The sequence below is a fragment of the Lissotriton vulgaris genome, unplaced genomic scaffold (assembly GCF_964263255.1).
Source record: "Lissotriton vulgaris unplaced genomic scaffold, aLisVul1.2 SCAFFOLD_2360, whole genome shotgun sequence".
NCBI classification, from domain to species: Eukaryota; Metazoa; Chordata; class Amphibia; order Caudata; family Salamandridae; genus Lissotriton; species Lissotriton vulgaris.
Genome location: NW_028254721.1, coordinates 167,028 through 190,021, shown reverse-complemented (window position 1 = coordinate 190,021; position 22,994 = coordinate 167,028). Strand labels below are relative to the sequence as shown.

General features: G+C 45.4%; 1 protein-coding gene across 1 annotated transcript in view; it reads left to right on the top strand.

Annotated features, from left to right (window-relative positions):
- Window positions 1-22,994, top strand: part of LOC147659451 (putative RNA polymerase II subunit B1 CTD phosphatase RPAP2) — a 164,222-nt gene that overhangs the window by 4,001 nt on the left and 137,227 nt on the right. The window contains exon 2 of the mRNA XM_086951747.1: window positions 22,683-22,728. Within this exon, the coding sequence (XP_086807873.1) occupies window positions 22,683-22,728 (46 nt within the window). The remainder of the gene's footprint in view (window positions 1-22,682; window positions 22,729-22,994) is intronic.

Genomic DNA, 22,994 nt, shown 5'->3' with positions numbered 1-22,994 from the left:
TGCTTGCAGGTTGGGGCTTCATCTGATGCTGAGGGGAAGTTTGTTCCAGGTCTTGACCGCAATGTATGAGAATGATCTGCCTCTTGTTCTGGCTCTGTGGATGTGGGGGATTTCAGCCAAGGACTGGTCAGCGGAGCGGAGGTTTCTCTTGGGGGCGTAGAAGGAGATTTTCTTGTTCATTTATTAGGGGCCGTTGTTGTGGAGGGCTTTGTAGGTGTGTGTGTGAACAGCTTGAAGGTCACTTTTTTCTTTGGCGAGCCAGTGGAGGACTTGTAGGAGCTGGGTGATGTGGTATTGTCATGGGATGCTGAGAACGAGTCTGGCTGCAGCGTTCTGGAGTATGTGGAGTAGAGATTTGTTGATTCCGGCTTAGAGGGCGTTCCCGTAGTTCAGCCTGCTGCTGATGAGTGTGTGGATGACGGTCTTCCTGTATTCGGGGGGATCTATTTGAAGGTCTTGCAGAGTATGCAGAGGGTGTTGAACCATGTAGAGGTTACGGCGTTGGCCTATGGGTCTGCCACATGAACCATTTTTATCTACTTTAAATCTACCTGAGATGGAGATTGGCCATGTTATATGCCCTGCTCTATCAGTTGAACTTTGTGTGACTTCAAAGAATAGTGGCAGCTGTAACCAGGGCTGAACCACCAAAGTGTGTGACTGCAAGAACTAGAGTGAAAATGTGTTAGTTGGTAGCATAATCAACCAATGAGCTGAGGAGAAGAGAGTATGCATCCAGGGCAGAGAAAATTAAAGCATCACAGGTGGATATCTGACTATGGTTACCCCCAACTTTTTGCCTGGTGTTTTGCTTGTTTTTCGACGTAGTTGACCTGGCGCCCTGCTATTCAGGACCCCAGGCCCACTGCTCTCTCTGTAAAATGGATTCCATGTACCTTAGGTGCATAACCAATTGGATAATGAGTCACCTTATCAGTCCCTGTACAGTGTACCTTAGGTACCCAGGGCCTAGGTGTACCCAGGGCCTTCCAGGGGCTGCAGCATGTATTATGCCACCCCTGGCTGGCCATCCAAATCTGACACAACTGGCTGCACGACAGCTGGGGCAAGGTGGTGTAATCACCCTTTGCTTTAGGTATAGTATTCCTATATCTAACCCTAAAATGGACACATATATTCCTATCAGTCACTCCTATGGCAGGCCTTATCAATCTTGAAGGCAGAGTGCTTGGAATTATGTGAGATGGTGCTCTGGCATGAGCTGAGCCCATGAGCTTGCGGAACCAAGTCCTAATAGCTGTTCCATGATAACGCTATACCAAATACTCCTAAGTGCATTATGTACCTCGCGGTCAAATGCTAACTTTGGCATAGCATTATCAAAACATGTCGAGTAAGGTGTCATACGAATTGGAATACTAACCCCTCGCCAATTCTGGCGACGGGGTTAGCATTCCACCCTTCTAGAGGGACACGACATGTATGTAACTGTGAACCCCGGTTAAAGTTAACTCGAGCCTCAGCATCACAAAATGGATGCTGCCACCACAGACACAAGTCTGACCTCCTGCTGCTGGGAGTCCTTCCAGCGAGGAGAGCTTGGACAAAGGGTTTCCTGTCAGGGGCGGTGCTAGCACCATCCCAGACAGGGTTTTGTGTATCCCAGGGAGGCAGGGCTGAGAGGAAGGTGACTGCAAGTGGCACCCCGGTGCTCATTGTGCATACGCCGGCTCAAACCAGTTCCAGGGGCACCCCAGCCCCTGAGCTGGGGAGAGACCGGACAAAGGAGAGGGGTGTAACCACCCCCTCCTGGTCCCACCCATGGGCAGGACCTAGTCGCGTGCCAGCCCCTTTTCTTAGAATAAAGGTAGGAGCGGCCCCCTTCCCAAATTAGATCATCTTGAATCTTGAACTACTTTCCACGAAAGGAACTCTTGACTTTCTTTGAAGACTCTCCCTTGTGGCTAAGGAGTAGCCACCCTGCACCCGCAGGCACCACCTAAGCATCGCTGTTTGCTGCACGTCCATCCTCTGGATCAAGACTGACCAGCTCGACGAGATCCGGATTCCCTGGCATCTCTGACCTCTACCTGCAACATCAGCCCAGCTGAGATTCGTGGGTGTGACGAGACCTGAGGGACCGGCCATCTTCAGAAACTACACGACGCTTAACCAGCACGACCGCCGAGGGATCCTCGAGTGAGTGCACTGGGGGTTTGAGAAGCCCCAACCCAGAGCAGCTCCAGCACCGAAGCCCAGCCCCCCAGCATCCACAAGATCTGCGTGGGGCCCTTCTGCTCTTTGCTGCTCACCGCGTTGTCCGGTCACTTGCCCGTTGGCTAGTGGCCCTCCTGACGACGTACCACGACGATTTCACCGCTGGTCTGGTTGCTCCAGACTGGCCCTTGCTCCCCTCCAAAAGAGGAGCACCCCGGACCCTCCTGGTCCGCTCCAGACGCCATCTTGACTCCACCGCGTGGGCTTGCCTTTGCCAAGGTTTGTTGCCCCCATCTTGGGTCCAGCGTCGCCGACAGCAGACACCTTCGTGGGACAGCTCGCACCTCCAGCCTGGTCGCCGACAACGCCTCCTAGCCCGTGTGACTGCAGAGTCCAGCGTCGCCCACTCACCTGGTCGAGGTGACTTCATCCGGTGCCATCCTGGTGCCCACACAATCACTGGCTAGTGATTAAGAACTGAGTCCCCTCTGCTTTCAGGTCGTCTCCATCATCGATCTAGGCTTGGATCACACCAAACATCTTCACTGGTCGCCTGCCAGCAACTTCTTCTTTCAGGCTCCATAGACTACAACGAGGATTCCCGACGTCTTTTGAGCCCTATGCAGCCGCAGCCCCTGGGCTAGGTAACCCGAGCATTTCGGTGCTCCAACGCAGGTTCACTATCCAAGTGTCCAGATCCTTTTTTGTTTTAAGTCTATGTAGTCGGATTCGTCCGAAAACAGTAACTTTAGAAATACTAGCCTCCATAGACTTTGTCCCGCATCCCGCGTGAGAGTGCACACTCTGCACCCGATCTCCCTAGGCCTCCTGCTCCTAACCTTGGAGTTTAGTAGTGTAGTCCTAGCGATCCTGAAGCCTCTGGATCTTGTTACTTACCTGCTAGTATTTCGCATTCCACTTTTAGAGTATATGGTTTTTCGTGCCCCTCGGGCATTTGTGTAAATTGTGCAACTTGTAGTATTTTCGTAAGAGTTTTGTAAAATCCAAACAGCTTGTTAGCTTACTATATTTTTGACCAGTATTGATGATTTGTCTCTTTTTAAATGTTTTAAAAACCTCTTTTAGACGTCTTTGTATGCATATTTAATTGAGTTTTTTAAATAATTTCTTTATCTTTTTCTAGTCTGCTCATAAATGTTTATGACTCTGTTATATTGTTTGTACTACTATGTATGTATATATGTATGTCTTTTATGAAGAAAATTCGAAATAAAGACGTTAAAAACTGAAACTGAACTTTATTTTCGTAAGAGTTTTGTATTGTGCTTAGCTCCCTGACTCATAAAGAGTTCAGGGTAGACTTGTTCTAAATAAATATACTTTATTTTTCATAACAACTTGTGTGGTGTCCTTTCACTTGGTGTTCAAGAGGTATATGTGATGGTAAAACAGCTGGCTTAACACGCCCTCTAGAGTTTAGCCTGAAGACTGCTTTTGTCCACGCTACTAGGATAGCTGGTCTATAAGGTTGACTTACAACCAATCATCAATAAGGGTCGTTTGGTATGATACACAGTGATCACTAGAATAGTGAGCACTATATATCAGGCCAACTTCTCACAATCCAGGGCAGAGAAAATTAAAGCATCACATTCATTTTTGTGTGGGTGTTTGACATTGTGTCCTTCCCTATTAAACAGTGTTCATTCCTTAAAGCTACTCCTAGTGTCAAGGACTGCTAAATATGTATGCTGGTCCCCATCCTAAGATTATTATCTTGGACGCAATTGTGCCCGCTTATGGTATAATTGTGCCATAGCCATAGTATTTTTATCCTTGACTATTTTGGGCATACAAGTCTAGTAATTACATACTTACTGCCATCATTGAGATATTAAGAGCATGACTGGCCTGCTTTTAGCCATTCCTGACAAAGTGACAACCCCTTCTCCCATAATAATGGCCATAACTGATATGTTAGGCATCCAGCTGTGGAACAGTGGAAGCCCTCGTTTAATGGTGGGCATTATTAGCATAACAGAGGCATTCTTAGTGTTATGCTGAGCAAGCATGGCCTATGATTCCAAGGTATTTGAAGCATAATTTGTCCATGAGAGGCAATTTTACATGGCGGTACTCAATGAAAATGAAAAGCGGATGTTTACGGATTGTGTATTTTCTAACAATGAAAACTGATTTGATTTTTAAAGGAAAAAAATATCCTTTGGCAGAAAAGGTTTTTCTTCTGGAAAACTGAGTTTGATTGCTCAAAGTGGGAATTGGTTTTGATAGAAAAATATGTGTATTTTCATAAACTAATATGCAATTCTAAAACACATTTAAAGATGTTAGCTGAATGATAATTCAATTTGAGTTGGGGAGACTTAATGCTGTGGTAATACCCTTTGTGGCACACAGCAAGTGATGATTTTGAATGTTACTTCATTACAATCATTTAGTATTGAGAAAAGTTTCCTAGTATTCTGCTGATAACTTCACCTAGAATGTTTGGGTGGTTACTACTGATAATCGTACTTACGGTGGTCATAGTGCAATGTTAATACATATCATCAGCATTTTACAGTGATAAAATATGCTAGTAGCTCGGCAGGACTTTCCTTGAGCAGAATTAGCTCTCACTACAGAAAAGGTTGGAGACCCCAGAGCTACTCACTAAGGGACCTGTGAAACGCGAGAGAAGTTTTTGAAGTGTAGATCAGGCTAAAATGCCACTTAAAATATGATAATTCTTTGAAATGAAAAAAGTCACGTCAACATCTTTAGGTGTTTGAATGTGTGAGGTTTTATTACTACCTTGAGTGTGATAGTGTGGATTGGGGCCAAAATTAAATAATATGGCTCAACAATTCAACTACCATCACTTGCAGGGTTAAGCCCTGTTCCCGAGCTGGTCTCATCTCCTCTAGGTGATGGATCTTTGCCACTGTATTATGATTCAAATTGCTATTTCGGCATCACAAGCAAATTTCAAATACAATACCAAATTCAGTCAATGATGAGAGTTTGAATGCATTTTAAAAGCTTTATTCTCATTAAGAGATTTGAAGTTGTATTTTTAGTCTTTTCTTTGTCCGCATTAGCCAATTAATCTTTAAAGCTTAAAGCCAATTTTATGCAGAAGAACTTCCCATCAAGAGTAGTTAATGAAACTCCGCCGATTCTCAGTAATTTGAGTAAGTGATCCTCCAGTTCCAGTAGCAATCTGCAAAAATAAAGCCTCAAAATTAAGTAAGGATGAACAGAAGCAGCAGTAACCACAACTGTCAGGAGGTGGGTACGGAGAGGAGGAAAGCATCGGGTAAAACATGGGAAAAGGCATTGAAACTAACTAGGAACCTGCTCTAATTTAAAAGACATGAAGGCATGTTGCAGGCATTGTAACAGCCTTCTTCCTCTCTGGACCAATCAAATGGCAGCTCTCATGTGTGAGCAGGTTCGGCTCTTCCTTTCCCACAAAAATACATGCTTATTGCAAAGCTTTATTACAAGCTAGCTACAGGCATTCTTATGTAGTTAAGTTAAGTACACAATTAACTTTGCTAAATAAAAGAAACATTAACTTCGCAAAATACTGTTTAGTAATGCATTTAATTAATTATGAACAAGAAAAATTGTTTCAAATGTGCCACTATTCTATTATTATGTGAAATAGTGTGAAAATCTGAAGTTAATCATTGCAAACAGTTTGTGGCTTGGTAAAATAATACATTTGATTAATACTGCAGTATTATGAGGAACATTTCTTTTTTTTTTTTGTAAAACATTTTTATTGCAGATGCACAGATACATGTAGAAGTACATTTCCATAATCCAACAAACAGTAATCAATGCTTACATCGGTAAGAAAAAGGCCCATCAAACCCCCAGTTCTCATCATTGCGAAAAAACAGCAATCAAATCACCATCACATAAGGGTCACATAGGCGGAGCCCCGCCCTAGCACAGAGGGTGGCCATAGTGTCCATCCGGGCATCTGCTTTTTTCTTTTTGTTTATTAACTGTCTTCCGAACCCAAGTAGCAAAACCAAACCCCCCCCCCCCCCCCCCCCCTGAACACAACTAAACAATGCGGGGGAAAGTAAGAGCCCATCCATTAAGTTAACGTGGGTCCGGATAACCTTGAGAATAGTGCATTCAGTGTCCATCAGCCGCCGCCCTCCCTTTCCCGCCCCACATATAAGCCGCCCCTGGACTGTCAAATTATTGGCACACTCCCAGCACACTGGGTCCCCTCCAAATCAGGCCCGCCGCCCATCCCAACATCCCCCCCAAACCCCGGACCCTTGCGTAGGCCTCCCTACCCCGACCCACTCTCCAGCCCATGATACTGCCTCCATTTTGACCAAACCCTCTTAAACTTCTTGGGGCAGCCCCTAGATTTATATGTCACCCGCTCCGCCGCCATGTAGAGGTCCAACCCCCTCCTCCGTTCCTCCATGGTAGGCACGGACTCCACCCCCCAATACTTAGCAATGTCTCGTTTTGCGACCACCAGGGCCAAGGTTAGGAACGTCAGCAGAGGGCGGGGGAGGTCCACATCATTGGTCATTCCCAGCAGGGCCAGTTTCGGCTCCTGGACGAGTGGCACTGCCAGGACCTCCTTCAGTTCGGTAAAGACAAGTGTCCAGTATGACTGAATCTTGCCACATTCCCATAGAATATGGAAGAAGCCCCCCCCCCTCCCGCTGGCAACGGAGGCACCTGTCATCTGAGACCTTCCCCATCTTAAACAACCTGACCCTGTCAAAGTACGTCCTGTGGAGCACGTTGTACTGGATCAGGCGGAGTCGGGATTTAATGGCCACTTCCCTCGGGTGCATTAGGACTAAGTCCCAGTCGATCTCCTCCATACCACCCACGTCATGCTCCCATGCAGCCCTGAGTTTCGTCAGATCCCCCAGCATGTTGTTTGTAAGTGTCTTATAAGTAAGAGATACAGCCTTGTTGGGAATTTGCTCCTGCAGTAGTCTACCTTCCAGGGGCACATACTCCGGGAGACCCTCTAATGATATCGCCTGGGCCCTCCACGCATGCCGTAACCGTACATATTTAAAGAACTGCGATTGGTGGAGCCCAAATTCCGCCCGCAAAACCTCGAACGACTTGAGCTCCCCTCTAGCGATGACATCACCCACTGTGGAGATCCCGATGTCATCCCACTGTTTAAAGCCGCGTAGTTTGCTCAGCTCCCGTAGCCATGCACAATGCCAAAGCGGAGTCTGCCGTGTGGGCTTCTGGTCCCAACCCATACGTTTCGTGGCCACTTTCCAGGCCCGGAGGGTGATATTAGTGGCTGGGAGAAGGGGCGTCCTCCGCTGGCCACCATATAGGTACGTAAGCAGGTGAGAGGGGGATAGCTTTGCTCGTTCCAGCACATATGTGGGGTGGCTCGCCGGGGCATGGAGCCAGTCGTTAATAGGGGAGAGGTGCTCCGCCCAGTAATAGGCCTCCAGGTTCGGCAGGGAGATGCCCCCGCTATATTGGTGGCGTTGCAGGGGGGTGAGCGCCACGCGCGGCTGCTTACCCAGCCAAATGATGGACCTAAGGTCAGCATGTATTTTGCATAGGAGGTCTCCTGGGATGGGGTAGTACTCGTTCTGCAGGGCGTACAGGTATTTGGGCAGTATTACCATTTTGTACAACGCTGCCCTGCCCAGAAGGGTCAATGGCAGCTGGCGCCACCGTGTCATATCACTGGCAGAATTCTGCAGTATCCTGTCTACATTCCTAGAGCGGGACACTTCAGCGTCTAGCGTCATGAAGACCCCCAAATATTGAAAGCCCTCCGTAGACACCACCAGTCTATCCGGGAGTGCGTCGACACCCGTGGTCCCCTTAGGGTCAAAAAGGACCGACTTGTGCCAATTTATGGCGTACCCGGAGTGGTCCCCATAACCATCTATCTCCCGGAAGAGTTCGGGCACGGTGGTGGGCGGGTCAGTGACATAGAGCAATACATCATCGGCGTATAAGGACAGCTTTTCTTGCGAGTCATCGGCAGGTGTTACCTTGAAGCCGGTGACATCGGGTTCTGTCTGATCCTAGCCGCCAGCACCTCGATTGTCAGGGTGAAGAGAAGAGGGGACAGGGGACATCCCTGTCTGGTGCCACGCTGGATCTGGATTTCGCGGGAGAGTGTCCCGTTCACCCTCACCCGGGCCCTCGGGGTAGTGTAGAGCAGCTGTACCCAAGAGCGGAACCTGGGGCCAAAACCGAACTTATACAGGGTGGCCTCCAGGAACGGCCAATGCACGGAGTCAAAGGCTTTTTCCGCATCTAGGGAAAGGAACCAGTGCGGCGGGTCCCTATCCCTCACCTCCTGCAGCCAGTTGTGGGTGCGACGGAGATTACATTTCGTGGCCCTGTCCGGCAGGAAGCCCGTCTGGTCTGGATGTATCAGAGCAGGCAAAACCGCCCTAAGGCGGCGCGCCAGGATCGTAGCGAGGAGTTTCACCTCCGTGTTCAGCAGGGAGCTCGGACGGTACGAGGCACAGTCCTCCCGCGGCTTGCCCTCCTTGTAGATGGGGATTATGGTGGCCAGGGTGAGGTCGGGGGGCAGTCCCCCCTCTGCGTAGGCCTCAAGGAAAAGGTTCCGCAGGTGCGGAGCCACTATGTCAGCCGTACTTTTAAAGAATTCCGGGGGGAATCCATTCGGCCCCGGGGCCTTGCCCGGTTTCAACCCAGCAATGGCAGACTTCACTTCATCAAGAGAGATGTCAGCTTCCAGTAGTGGTATGTCCTCATCATCTACGCAGGGTAGGTCTACGTCCACCAGATAGAGGAGTGAGTCATCACAGGAACCTTGTTGCCGTGCCCTATAGAAGGCCTCGTAGTATGTTGCAAATGCGTCCGCAATGAGTGAGTCCGAGCGCACGACCCCCCCCCCCTGCCCATCCGCAACCTCACTCGCCCACCTCGCCAACCTCTCCTCCGACTAAGCCACGCCAATAGTTTACCAGATTTATCCCCCACATCGTAGAGACGATGGAGGGTGGCCAGGTTCTGTGTCCTCGCATAATCCGACACCAATTCTCGGTATCGCCTCTGGGCATCTAACAGCCTACGTAAGGTCTTCCTGCATTTGGTACGTAGGTGCTCCTTTTCCAGCTCAACAACTGTGCGCTCAACAGCCACAACCTCTTCCACTAGTTTCCTCCTCTCCTCCCCCAGTCTACCATTTATCCTATCTCTTAGCACCGGTTTCATCGCTTCCCAGAGGGTCACCGCCGATTCCACCGACCCGTCGTTTTCAGCCATATACACACGTGCATCCGCCCTGACGCCTGTAAGAACCGATTTGTTCGCCAGATCCCATGCGGTGAGTCGCCAGGCGGCCTCCCTCCCGCCTCCAGGCCGGCCCATTGAAAGCAACAGGGGCGAGTGGTCCGACAGACCCCTCGCCAAATATGTCGCCGTGTCCCCTGCAGTGAACGTCTGTCGCGGCATAAATATATAGTCCAGCCTGGAGAACACTTTGTGGGCCGCCGAGTAAAAGGAGTAGGCCTCAGTCTGCGGGTGGAGCGACCTCCAAACATCACACAAGCCCATTTCAGTCATCAGTTGGGCCAGGGGAGTCTGAGAATCTCGGATATGAGCAACTCCGGATCTATCCACCGCCCTGTCCATCACGTCATTAAAATCACCCCCCACTATCTGTACGGTGTCAGGGGTGTCCATACGTATGGATGCAAGGAGCTTTAGTGCATTCGCCTTCAATTTGGGTGGAGCGTATACTGACAACAGTGTGTAGGTGCGCCTTCGCCATGTCCCCTGTATCCCCACGCATGTTCCCAAAGGGTCACCCCATGTGCGTGTGATGTGAAAGGGGAAAGTATTTTTGACCACAATCGCTACACCCCGTGAGTCAGATGTGTACCCTGCATGGCCGAGCACCTTGTATCTCCCTCTCGCTATGAACGGACAGGTAGTGCCCCGCAAGTGGGTCTCTTGCAGGAAGATGACGTCTGGGCCCAGTCTCTTCAGAAAATTGTTCACCAATCCCCGCTTGATCTTATTCCCCAGCCCGTTTACATTCCAGGTCAGGACCTTCAGCTTGTCAGCGGTCATGTACACAGCAATAGGATAAGTGCACCCCAGGGCGTGGGGCTAAGTTGACGGACATACATTTGCAATGATGGAACCACACAATTCTCCAGATTTCGAAGCAAGATTCCCCCCGCAACCCCCCATGAACAACCAAACAACGCAAACAAACCCCCCCCCCCCCACCCCACCTGCGCTACCCGGCCATCCCGCCCGTACAACCATCGACGGTTCAGAATACCAGGGAGCAAGGTCTGTCGCCCACCCTCCAAACAGACCCACCTAGGAGATACCTAGCTGTCCAAAGTCACGTATCAGTTCGGAGTGTTTCCACCCGTCAGAACAAATAGAACAGTACCTGTGCGTCCCCGGCAGGGAACTGCCAAAACAGAATCTCAGGTCCTTAGCCCCTCAGGAATGCGAGTCTTGTGTCTCAGGATCAGTGCCTTCCACGATGTGCGGCCCACCCTGTTCCAGATCGCGGATGGCCACGGCCAGCGGGTGGAGGGACGGCTCCGTGCGGTCTTCCACGTCCGACGCAGACACTTCTTCCTCCTGGTCTGTGCCATTGCCAGACCCGGTCAGCAGACACCGGAATCTTGATCCCCTATCTGGGTCCCGTGTCGCTGCGTCATCAGCGTCTCCCGTTCTCCCACCAGCAGCACCCTGGCGCGATGGATACGGGGTCCGTTGAGATTTCCTGTCCACTCGCTGGTGGCGGGAGTGCTGCGACCCACTGCGGTCGCGCCCGAAGTTAGCCGCCGCGAGCTCCTCCCGGATCCTACGACCCTCCTCTTCTGCCTCTCTCAGTAAGGGCCGTTCCTCCAGCCAGTGCCAGGCCTCCTATGAGGAACATTTCTAAGCATCTTCACATTAAGGTCAGACTTTTAAATTATATTTGTGCACAGTTCATCAATATTGGGTTCACTTCTAGTTAAAGGCAACTTGCTTCCTAGTATTTCTATGGTGTATACACATAGCTATGCCTGCCTATTGCAGTTTGCACATTTTAAATTAATACATTTCAGCTTTGAATTTTATGTTAATCGTGCCACATTTTTAACTAATAATTTAAATCATTTGCATTTTAATTAGTTAACCTTATCAAGTGATATTTATTGAAACAATAATTTCAAACTTCAACCTAGAAGCATATAAGAATGCCTTTGCACACTGAGAAAGTAGTTATGAGTGAACCAAGAGATTTCAGTTTGTCATTGATACTTTATATACAGCCACTGTCTTTACATATGAAGCACTATTATTGCCTGTTAGCCCATAGAGGGTTAATATTTATGTTTTATGTATAAGGCATTGCCTAAATTGAGTTACTACAAGCCACTGTCAAATTAGTTGGTCAAGAAATGTGAGGCACAGTGTAGTAGAGTCTATTGCCCAGGATCATACTGTTTGATCGAATGAGAAAGCTGAGATTTGCACCCAGGTTTCCTGTTTACAGTTGTGCAGTTAAGCCTCTAGATAAATATTGCTAACATTGTAAAATTGTAAGAAAGTTAAGTATTAATTCGAGCTGATGGTAGACCACCAAAAGTAATAAATTCACTAATCTGTTACGTTCAGTCAAATGTGTTAATAATTTAAACATGAGATCATCCCCTGGTAGCTACGGCCAGAGCAGACAGACGTAACTCAGAGAAAATGTGTAACGCATTAAAAAGTACTAAAATGGTTGAAAAATAGAAAATACAAAACAATAAAACCCTACTCTAATTTATAAAAATAGAAAAAAATTCAATAAGCAAAATGACAGAAGTACAAGAAAGGAAACCAGTGATTTGAATTTTAAAAAAGATTTAAGAGTGAAAGCACCAAGAAAACGTAAAGCTCCTACAGAAAGTACCGTTTGTATGTGATCAGGATATAAGCGCAAATCCAGTCCAACCATGATGGAGCACGCATCAGATACACCAATTGAGATTGGCCCTGTCAAGGATGTTACTTTCAAACTTAGGTCCTGATTTAGATATTGGCGGATGGGTTACTCCATCACAACGAGACAGATATCCTGTCCTCCGAAAAATAAATCCCATAATATCCTATTAGATTTAGTTTTCAATGGACGACATATCTGTCACCATTATGACGGAGTAACCTGTCCGCCAATATCTAAATCCGGCCCTAAGTCTCTAAAATGGAGGTCAAAATCCTCTAGTGGGGCACAGTTGAATGTAGACTGTATCTGAGGAAGTCCTCCCGAAGCCAGGTAGTCGTTTCACAAGGTCCTGCTCAACCTGTTCGTTTTGGCAGGAAAAACTCTGAAAGAAAAAAAGAACATTTTGCTTCTAGGGAAGTCCTCTCATCAAGTAAATACTTTTGGTGGCTTCGCCCAGTCAAGATTTTGTTTGTTTGACTTTTTTTTTATTATAAAAACACTCTTTATTGGCATTTTACAGAATATTCCAATTGTACTTCACATAGGATATATAACATTCAGAACGCTTCTTTTGTAACAGGGTCAGATTTCAATTTTACACCATTGCTATAATGTCTATAGAACATTTTCTTCAAACCTAAACCCCCTCCTTCCCACCCACCCTTTCGTTTCTTAATGTCCTTTGTCTGTATTCTCACCCGGAGTTTGATAACCATCAACTGAAGTGCAGTACCATGTGTCTACAGTTAGATTCCTCCTCCCAGTACCTATTCCGGGGTTAATTGTGACTCCCTTACCTCCTCTGCCTCCCCATCTTGAGGCTCTCTCAAGTGTACAATAATCGCTGACCCGCTTCCGCATACTCCTCAAGCTTATATGCTTCATCCAAATCAATTCAGCTGTTGCCCACTCATTCATCTCTCTCATCTAGTTATTTATAGTCTTTGGGGTTGGGGGGGGGCTTGGCTGAGCCACGAGATTGCTATCCTTCTCTTTGTGATCACCAACCCCAGTAGCACAAACCTCTTACTTAGCTTTTTCTTTTTCGGGGTAAGTATTATATTCAGTAGGACTGAATGTATAGTCCTGGTGATGGGCCATCCGTTAGCAGTGTGTATTAACTCCATTATTCCCTCCCAGAATTGGGCCCAAGCTCCGGCACCTCCATAGCATGTACTCTTAATCTGTATGGTGTTAAATATATTTGGTGCCCACTCCCGTTCTGAAATGAGTAGTTCCGATTCCTCCGCCCACCTTGTCTGCACCGGCAGGGCAGTGACCGGGTTATCATCTCGAAGGGCCCTATATTTGTGGGAGATTAGGTGCCGCTCGCTTGCCATGGATAGTAAAGTTGTGCAAGGGGGCTCCTCTGGGGTGGAATTCCATCTCTCCCTACCCACTGTTGCTATCATTCCATACTGCAGGAATTTTCCCATTCCCAGTTCAAAGGTATTTACAGCTTCCTCTTGGTTCATAAATCGACCATTATTATACTAGTCACCCATTGTAAGGCATCCCCCATCCCTCCACCGCTGGACGGACATGGACTCTGCAATTTTTTTGAATGGACTTACAACTCACGATTGCATTTCAGGTTAATAGGGTTGCCTTCCAGATTACTTTCTTAACTGTGTATTCCCAAATTTTCGCCACATATCTGATCATATATGGGTAGTCTTTTGGGATCGCCCCTCCCATCATGAGTAACTCAGGGAAAGTGCTAACACCGTATGTGCCTTCCAGTAGGGCTCTTTCCCAATTACTACCTTCCTCCAACCAGTGAACTGCATTTTGCAGTTGTGCCGCCATGTAGTATAGATGCATACGGGGGATCTCCACCCGCCATCTACTCATTTTCTTTGGAGGGTATCCAGTTGAACGCGTTTCGTTTGTTCCCAACAGCAACTCCACCAGCAAACTTTCTATTATTGAGAAGAATGACTTGGGGATTTTGTGAAAGGAATGTTTCAGGGCGTACAGGCAGCAGGGTAGTAGTATCACTTTTATGATTGCCATCTTTGCCATTAGGGAGGGAGGCAAGGACTTCCAAAATCCCACAGAGGCACGCACATGATCTATTATTCACCATAAGTTGTGCTGTAAGAAGAGTGTGGGTGTATGTATCCCCAAACAAACATAACAAAAGAACTCCCTTTGCTCCCCCTCCCACCGGGCATTATTGAAAGTCTCACTCCCCCATATGGTGCGGGATATCGGCCTGCAAGGACGCCCTACTCCACCTGTCTCCCCATCTTTGAATCTCAACTTAACATGTCTTAAATTAGGCAAGAGGCAGTCACTTTTGAAAAGTTTTTTGGAACTAAACCTATTAAGTGCTTTGCTAGTGGCTCAGTCACCGAAGAGGGTGCAAGGTTAGAACCTACCCGCTCACTCCACAGGTACAGGCCCCTTGTAGGGAGGTGTTTCCTCCCTGGTACAGCTCCGCTTGTCAATCATATATCTTTATTTAGCCTATATGTATACCATATCCATGCCTTGTACGTATTATAGTCTCTCTCCCCTTTGCATTGCGTCTCAATCCTCACCATAATTTCTGAATGTCCATCAGTCGTCGCCTTTTGCACTGTTTATTCAACCAGTTCCTCTAGCCCCCGAGTCCAGCCCAGTATCCTGCGTCACAGTCTCCTGGGTCACAGTCTCCGATTCCTTTATTGTTTCAGTGTCTGATGCCTACAATGTTCGGTCGGGGTGAACTCTCACTTTACCTGGACTTCCTTGTTGAGATTGTGACTTCTGCCTTGGTCCCCGTCGTCGTTCATGGGTTTTGTCGCCTGTTGTCCATGACCTAGATGACCCTGTGGACGAGACCAGACAGGCCTCCAGTATCCCACTGGAGTCAAACCAGTTACTTGCTTCAGCAGCTGATTGAAAGAACAGAGTGTGTCCAGCTCTTTCCACTCTCAATTTTGCAGGGAACAAGCTGTACTTCATGTTGAGCTCACGGAGGCGCTTCTTGACTGTCAGAAAAGTCTTAATTTGCTCCTGCACACCTGATGTATCGATATGGGATGACCTTCAAATAATATCAGCTCCTTTGTACGTATGGTCTGCAAGATCACATCCCTATCCCGATAATTGAAGAATCTGGCGATAATGGCTCTTGGCGGCGCTCCCGGTCTTCGGGGGGGTGGGTGTAAGTCAGCGATCTATGTGTTCTCTTGATATTGAAATAATTTGATAGGAGTTTTAGGGCCAGTTCTTGCAGGATCCATTCTTCCCGGAAGAACTCTGTGAAGGGGCCCTCCGCATGTCCGGGAAAGCCTATAAATCACAAATTATTCCTCCTAGATCTCCCTTCAGAGTCCAACTTTAAGTATGCCTGGCAGAGAACATTTACCAATATTTATGCCATCATTTGTAATCTTAAGAAGAAATCTTGTAACGAACATGCCACTTGACGTTTGATATTAATTTTAGGTCGAGCATGGGCATCGCATATGCTGCTCTGCGAAGCATGCTGTATTTGAGTATGGAGTTGAAGCTCCGCCCACTCTCTGTATATATTTTTCATTGGCTTGTGTCATTGTCCTTTGTAAATGCTGGCTTCTGGATAGTAAATACGCTTGTTAGTACCGCCTTGTATTTATTTATAACCTCCCATGGGGACTGGCTTTTTTAGGTCTGTTGTTACACTGTATGTCTTATTTAGTCTGTAAGCATTATTTTCTTTAATGAGTTTCTACTACTGCAGGCATGAAATGCTTTCCTGCAACATTCAGCATGCTATGTGCACTTTCACTTTCCAAGCAGCCCGGGACAATGGCGGCCCCTTCTTTGAAATGAAATAGGTCTCGAAATTACAAGAGGTTCAGCTCTAAATGACAATGCATTTTATGTATGTGTTAGTTATCAAAAACGATAAATAAAAAGCATTGTCATTTACAATGCCAATAGCTTAAACTCTCCCACATGCGAGACCTATTGCATTGCAAATGCTTGTCTTGTATGTAGATCCAGTTCTGTCACACAAGTTAGGAAAATAATGCAGGCTAATCTCATTAACAAGTGCAGTAAAAAGGCAAAATAAATGTGGGCTACACTGGGTCATATGGGATTTTTCACAACTTTTCATATTGCTTTCATTTTTTTCGTAGTGGAAAGTCTCAGAGGTTTACACTGTCTACGTTTTTATAGGTCCAAACATTTTCCATTCTGTAAAACGTAAATACACCCAGCACTAGGATGCCGATTGATGTATGAAGGGAATTCCTAGACAATACAAAGAATAACAAGCATTTGCAATGCAATAGGTTTCACATTAGGAAAGTTTGAGCTATTGGCATTGTAAATGACAAATGCTTTATTTATATTTTGTATTTGAAAAAAAGCGAAATTAATAGCTTTGTCATTTACAATGCCAATAGTTATAACATTCGCAAATGTGACACCTATAGCATTTGTAATGCAATATGTGTTGTATTTACGTGACTTACATGTATTCATAATACAAATAACAATGGATTTTATTGTTTTTGAATAATTAATACTTAACCCCGCGGGTGCGATTCTGCTCCTGTGCGCCGTATTTCGAAGTGGGCGGGTTCATGACGGCCCGAGCCGTCATCAGCACACGCCCACCGCGGTGCATGACTGACTGGGGCCGTCATCAGCACCAAAGGGGTTAAATAAAAGTTATTGTAATTTATAATGGCAATAGCTTAAACTTTTGTAAATAACTTTTGTGAAGATTATGTTCAGTGTATTTTATTGTGACGAAAATCCAAGAACAGAAGTGAAATATTAACATATTTTTGTTACATTTGCAATAAAGCTTGAAATATTGAGAGAACATATTTGAACCAGTTGTTGTTGATGGTTGCACAGAATGATGCTGTGGTTGCGCTGAGTGATTTTGTGATGGCGAACGAATGATGCTGTGGCGTTCCGTGATGCTGTGGTAGCGCATAGTGATGTTGTGGTGCCCCTGAGTGATGCTGTGGTGGTGGGGAGTGATGCTGTATGCTATGCTATGTTTTGTTTTGCTATCCTATGTTTTGTTTTGCTATGCTATGTTTTGCTATCCTATGCTTTGATTTGTTATGCTATGCTATGCTATGTTTTGCTATGCTATGCTATGTTTTGCCATGCTATGCTTTGTTTTGCCATGCTATGCTTTGTTTTGCTATGCTATGTTGTGTTATGCTATGTTTTGTTGTGTTTGGTATGCTATGCTATGTTTTGCTATGCTATTATATGTTTTGTGTTGCTATGCTGTTTTGTTGTGTTCTGCTATGTTTTGTTATGCTTTCTGTTGTGTTTTGTTATGCTATGTTTTATTATGGTATGCTGTGCTATGTTTTGTTTTACTATCCTATGCTTTGTTATGCTATGCTATGTGTTGTGTTTTATTATGCTATGCTTTGTTTTTTGCTATGTTTTGTTTTGCTATGGTGTGGCAATGGTGGCAAAGGTGTGTCAAAGGTGGCAAGTTAACCGAAAGGTTCCCCGTTCGCAGAGGGGTTAGACAGGGTTGTGTGCTTGCCTCTTTGTGAACGGGGTTGTTGCCCACCTAAACAGGATCGCCAACACTGATGCCCCAAAGTTGACAGGCAGCAGGGTGCCTGCAATTATGTTTGCAGATGACACCCTGCTGCTGTCTAAATCCCCTATGGGGATCCAACGCATCTTGGATGGTTTTTTAGAGTTCTGCTCTGAACGAGGATTGGAAATCAACCCACAGAAAACTAAATTCATGATTTTGAATCCCAACCCCCATAATCGAGCCCCACCCAGGCTAGGCACAGTCCAACTAGAACGTGTGCACAATATTGAATACTTGGGGATTACTTTAAATGAACATCTAACGTGGACGTCTCACCAGACTAAAGTGACCATCAAACTGGCTCAGTTGGCGGGTGGCACTATGGGTCTGGCGAATAAATCCTCCTATCGCCCACTAACCCCAATCATTCATATCTACAAAACTCAAGCCCGTGCGGGTGTCACATATGGGGGTGAGCTGTGGGGACACTCTCAACTCTCTAAATTACAGTCAGCCGAAAACAAATTTCTGAGACAGGTCGTTGCCCTCCCCCAGAGCACTCCACTACTTCCCCTTAGATTAGACTTGGGAATTCGACCAATAACGGAGGAGCTAGGACTTAAACCCCTAACATTTTGGAGGCGTTTGTGGTGTAGCCCAGATCTTATAAACTATAGAGAGGAACTACAGGAATTTCTGGAGTTACGGAATGCCAAGAGGATCCCGTGGATGATTTACGTCAAGGGAATGCTAGAGGAGATGGGCTACCCGGAACTATGGACGGATCCTTCAAACACCTGTCTAAAGACTCCAAAAAAGGTACTTGTGAGAGCATACCAAGAACTGATGCTCACAAAAGCTATTGACGCCACTCGAGAAGGATCCTTGACACATTTGTTCCTAAAAGCGAAAGACTCCTACTGTCTCGAAAGTACTCTAGACGCTATTTCTCCTGTATTAACGAGGAAATTATTTTTACAATGGAGATACGGAAGCCTCCCCCTAGCATCATTTACAGCGTCCTGGTCATCCCGCTCCACCATAGAAACTTGCCCAGTGTGTGCTCATCCGAAGGAGGATGATGTTCACGTTGTTTTCTTCTGCAAGGGCTATGAGAGGAGCAGGAAATACTGGTTAGTCCCGTTACTCAGGAACTTGGGTTTTAGATCTTTTCAACCTGCTTACAGAGTTTTAAAGACAGACCTCTCTCCCACTGTAGTCTTTGCCCTCTCGAAATTTTTAACCTCCATGTGGTTCACTCGAAGCCGATTGGTCAAAAGACTTGTATAAAAGACTCCTCGAAAGTTATATACTGTTTTCACAGCACCCCTTGTTTTTAAAATGTTTTAAGCATTGGATCACATTGTGTTTAATCCGTTTTTAATTGTGTATAAATGCTATGCATCTTTTATGATCTGTGATCGAAATAAAGATTTTTTTAAATGAAATGTTTTGCTATGTTTTGTTTTGCTATGTTTTGTTATGTTATGTTTTGTTATGCTATGCTATGTTTAGTTTTGCTGTCCTATGCTTTGTTTTGTTATGCTATGCTATGTTTTGTTGTGTTTTGTTATGCTATGCTATGTTTAGTTTTGCTGTCCTATGCTTTGTTTTGTTATGCTATGCTATGTTTTGTTGTGTTTTGTTATGCTATGTTTTGTTGTGTTTTGCTATGCTATGTTATGCTATCCTATGTTATGTTTTGCTATGCTACGTTTTGTTGTGTTTTATTATGCTATGCTTTTTGTTTTGCTATGTTTTGTTATGCTATGCTTTGTTATGCTATGCTTTGTTATGCTATGCTTTGTTTTGTTGTACTATGCTATGTTGTGTTTTGTTATGCTATGCTATGTTTTGTTGTGTTTTGTTATGCTATGCTATGTTTTGTTGTGTTTTGTTATGGTATACTATGTTTTGCTATGCTTTGTTGTGTTTTGCTATGCTTTGCTTTGTTATGCTATCCTTTGTTTTTTTTGCTATGCTACTTTTTGTTGTGTTTTATTATGCTATGCTTTGTTTTGTTTTGCTATGTTTTGTTATGCTATGCTATGCTTTGTTATGCTATGCTATGCTTTGTTATGCTATGCTAAGCTTTGTTTTGTTGTGCTATGCTATGCTATGTTTTGTTATGCTATGCTATGCTATGTTTTGTTGTGTTTTGTTATGGTATGCTATATTTTGCTATGCTTTGCTATGCTATGTTTTGTTGTGTTTTGTTATGCTATGTTTTGTTTTTTGCTATGTTTTGTTTTTTGCTATGTTTTGTTATGCTATGCTATGTTTTGTTATGCTATGCTATTTTGTTATCTTATGCTATGTTTTTTCTGCTATGTTTTGTGTTTTGCTATGCTATGTTTTATAATACTATGCTATGTTTTATAATACTATGCTATGTTTTGTTTTGCTATGCTTTGTTATGTTATGCTATGCTTTGTTTTGTTATGCTATATTTTGTTGTGTTTTGTTATGGTATACTATGCTTTGCTATGCTTTGCTATGTTTTGTTATGCTATGCCATGTTTTGTTATCTTATGCTATGTTTTGTTCTGCTATGTTTTGTTGTGTTTTGTTATGCTATGCTATGTTTTATAATACTATGCTATGTTTTGTTTTGCTATGCTTTGTTTTGCTATGCTATGTTTTGTTTTGTTATGCTATGTTTTGTTTTGTTATGCTATGTTTTGTTTTGCTATCCTATGCTTTGTTTTGTTATGCTATCCTATGCTTTGTTTCGTTATGCTATGCTGTGTTTTGTTATGCTATGTTTTGTTATGCTATGCTGGTGAGGGTGTGTGAGGGGGTGTGAGGGTGAGGGGATGTGAGGGTGGGTGAGGGGGTGTGTGGGTGTGTGAGGGAGAGGGTGTGTGAGGGAGAGGGTGTGTGAGGGAGAGGGTGTGTGAGGGTGAGAGGGTGTGAGAGGGTGTGTGAGGGTGAGCGGGTTGTGAGGGTGAGCAGGTTGTGAGGGTGGGAGGGTTGTGAGAGTGAGCAGGTTGTGAGGGTGGGAGGGTTGTGAGAGTGAGAGGGTTGTGAGGGTGAGAGGGTTGTGAGGGTGTGTGAGTGAGTGTGGGTGAGAGTGAGGGAGGGTGAGGGTGAGGGGGTGGGAGGGTGAGAGGGTTGTGAGGTTGAGAGGGTTGTGAGGGTGTGTGAGGGTTAGGGGGTGTGAGGGTGAGTGAGGGTGTGTGAGGGTGAGTGACGGCGTGTGAGGGTGAGGGGGTGAGGAGAGTAAAGAGAAGTGGAGAGGTGGTGGTGGGAAGCATGAGAACAGTAGTGACGTGTATCATATTAGTACATGTTTGATCAGGTCAATTTTTTAGGAAACTGAAGGTACAGGAGAGTGCAAACGTTATCGGATGGAATATTTGGTGTGAAGATAGAGTGACATATGCATTCAACCATGTAGAAGTTATATAGACAACATCAGAAGGAAGTATATGGACAGCAACAAAGTACATGACAGAAAAACCATATTGAAATTACATTAAGGTTATACCTTCATAGGTTGCATTTTGATATTATATATCCCCGAGATTTGTGTTACGAGTGGTCACAAAGAAATTATTTAGGAGTGCAGCAGATTTCATGTAAGGTTCAAGAGGTTTTCCAAGCGCATGGGATGGAAGGGGCGAAATAAAACATTTGTGCCTGAGCATGAGGAAAAAAGAGAGGGAAGCAATATGCGGCAGTAATCGCATTCAGCCGTTGCTTACAATGAATCAAAAAAGACGTTGGTGAGCATGTCAGGAAAGATGCCGCATGTGGCATAACAAGCAGAAATTTAAACGGATGTAGCCATATATTTACAGTTTGTTGTTTTCCCAATGTAGGATCGAAAGGTGGGCGGGGTGGGCATCGAGATGGGAGAAGGGGAAGAACAGCGAGACTGATTTAGACAGGGATACATGAACACTATGCCGTATACAAAGGAGGAAAGTGAGCACTAATCAAGCGTCCACGGTACACGTGCGGGCAGAGAGATGGTGTCAATAAACTATCACAAAAGTTTATAACAACACATAAGTGCAGGAGTCCTGCATGAGCCGTCGATAAATTATCAAAGCCGAGTGGTAGATTGTTCGGGTAAGTGTTATGGGTGCATTTTTGTGAGCGACAGTTGTTATGCGGTATCTTAACGAGGAATTCCAAAAGGGTGCTGCTATAATAGGGTCGTGAGAGGGCAAGTCAAATATTGTTGTGGTGGGATTTTGTGCTGTGATGGTAGGCGCATTTGTGCAAGAATAACGGCTAAGTATGGGCATTGTATAATCAGCTTACTAAAAGGGATTGTGTGGAAGGTGAGGTTATTCTAAGAGGGAGTAATAGTTTAGTGCGGGCAGCGAGGGTGTTGCGGCTAGGTAGGTGCGGGCAGTAATCATGCAAACGGTGAGTTTGGTAATGTGAGCAATTACAAACAATCTCTCGGCATTGTGGTGGGGGGGTTGGGGAGGGGGAGCGGGAGCACATTCCTTTCAAGTCTGATGCGGGGGGTTGGGGAGCGGCAGCCTTAGAAGTCGGATTGGGGGAGGAGGGGTCAGCCTTTGAAGACTGATGCCGAGGCACAGACAAATGGTGGTGTGTGACGTGGCTGGCCTCGTGCACGCGCCTGCCTCACATGAACTGTGTCTAATCCGCCGCTTTGGCATACTTTTCGGACCGCTTACTAGAATCTCGCCGGAGCAATGCGCAAGCGCATTGGCTCAGCGAGACCTAAAAACGGGTTAAAACTGTCACCGGATCCTATTTGGTGTCAAGTGGTTTACATTTTGGCTGATAACTCATTGTGTGAATGTCACCTGCAGTGTTCTACTGAACACTTCCCTTCATCGTCTGTGCTCTGCTTTAGTTCTGAGACCGCGAATAATGCACCACCTCACTTCACCCGTATGTTATAGCTGTAAACAAATTAAAACTGTTTATTTTTTTAAGTGATTTGTGAGTCTGGAACAGTGCTGCTAAGGAACAATAACTATATATGGTCTGCAAAAATCTAGATACTTGCGCATAATGTTTTTTTAAATGTAAAACTTTTTTGTTGGTTATTTGATAAGTAAATAGCCATAATGATGTTATGTTTGCTTTCATTAGGAAGCAGATTGGCCAGTGCCTTGAAAAGTGAAAATGCTGCAAAGAGGTACAGTGATAACATGTAAAACGAGATAATTAAATGTTTTTGTATTAATGTTGTAATTACCTTTATCAGAATTGCTACTAGTCACCAGAAGGTTCGTCCCACAGTAGTGAAGCTCAAGCTCTATGCTTGCACTCGGTGATTTTACATGTTTCTTACCATCAAGGAACTAGATAGCTACAGAAAAGGTGAAATCATTGTTAAGAATATGAACCAAAACAAGAAACTCATTGGAACAAAAAAAAAAAAAAACAGAATTTGAATGATTG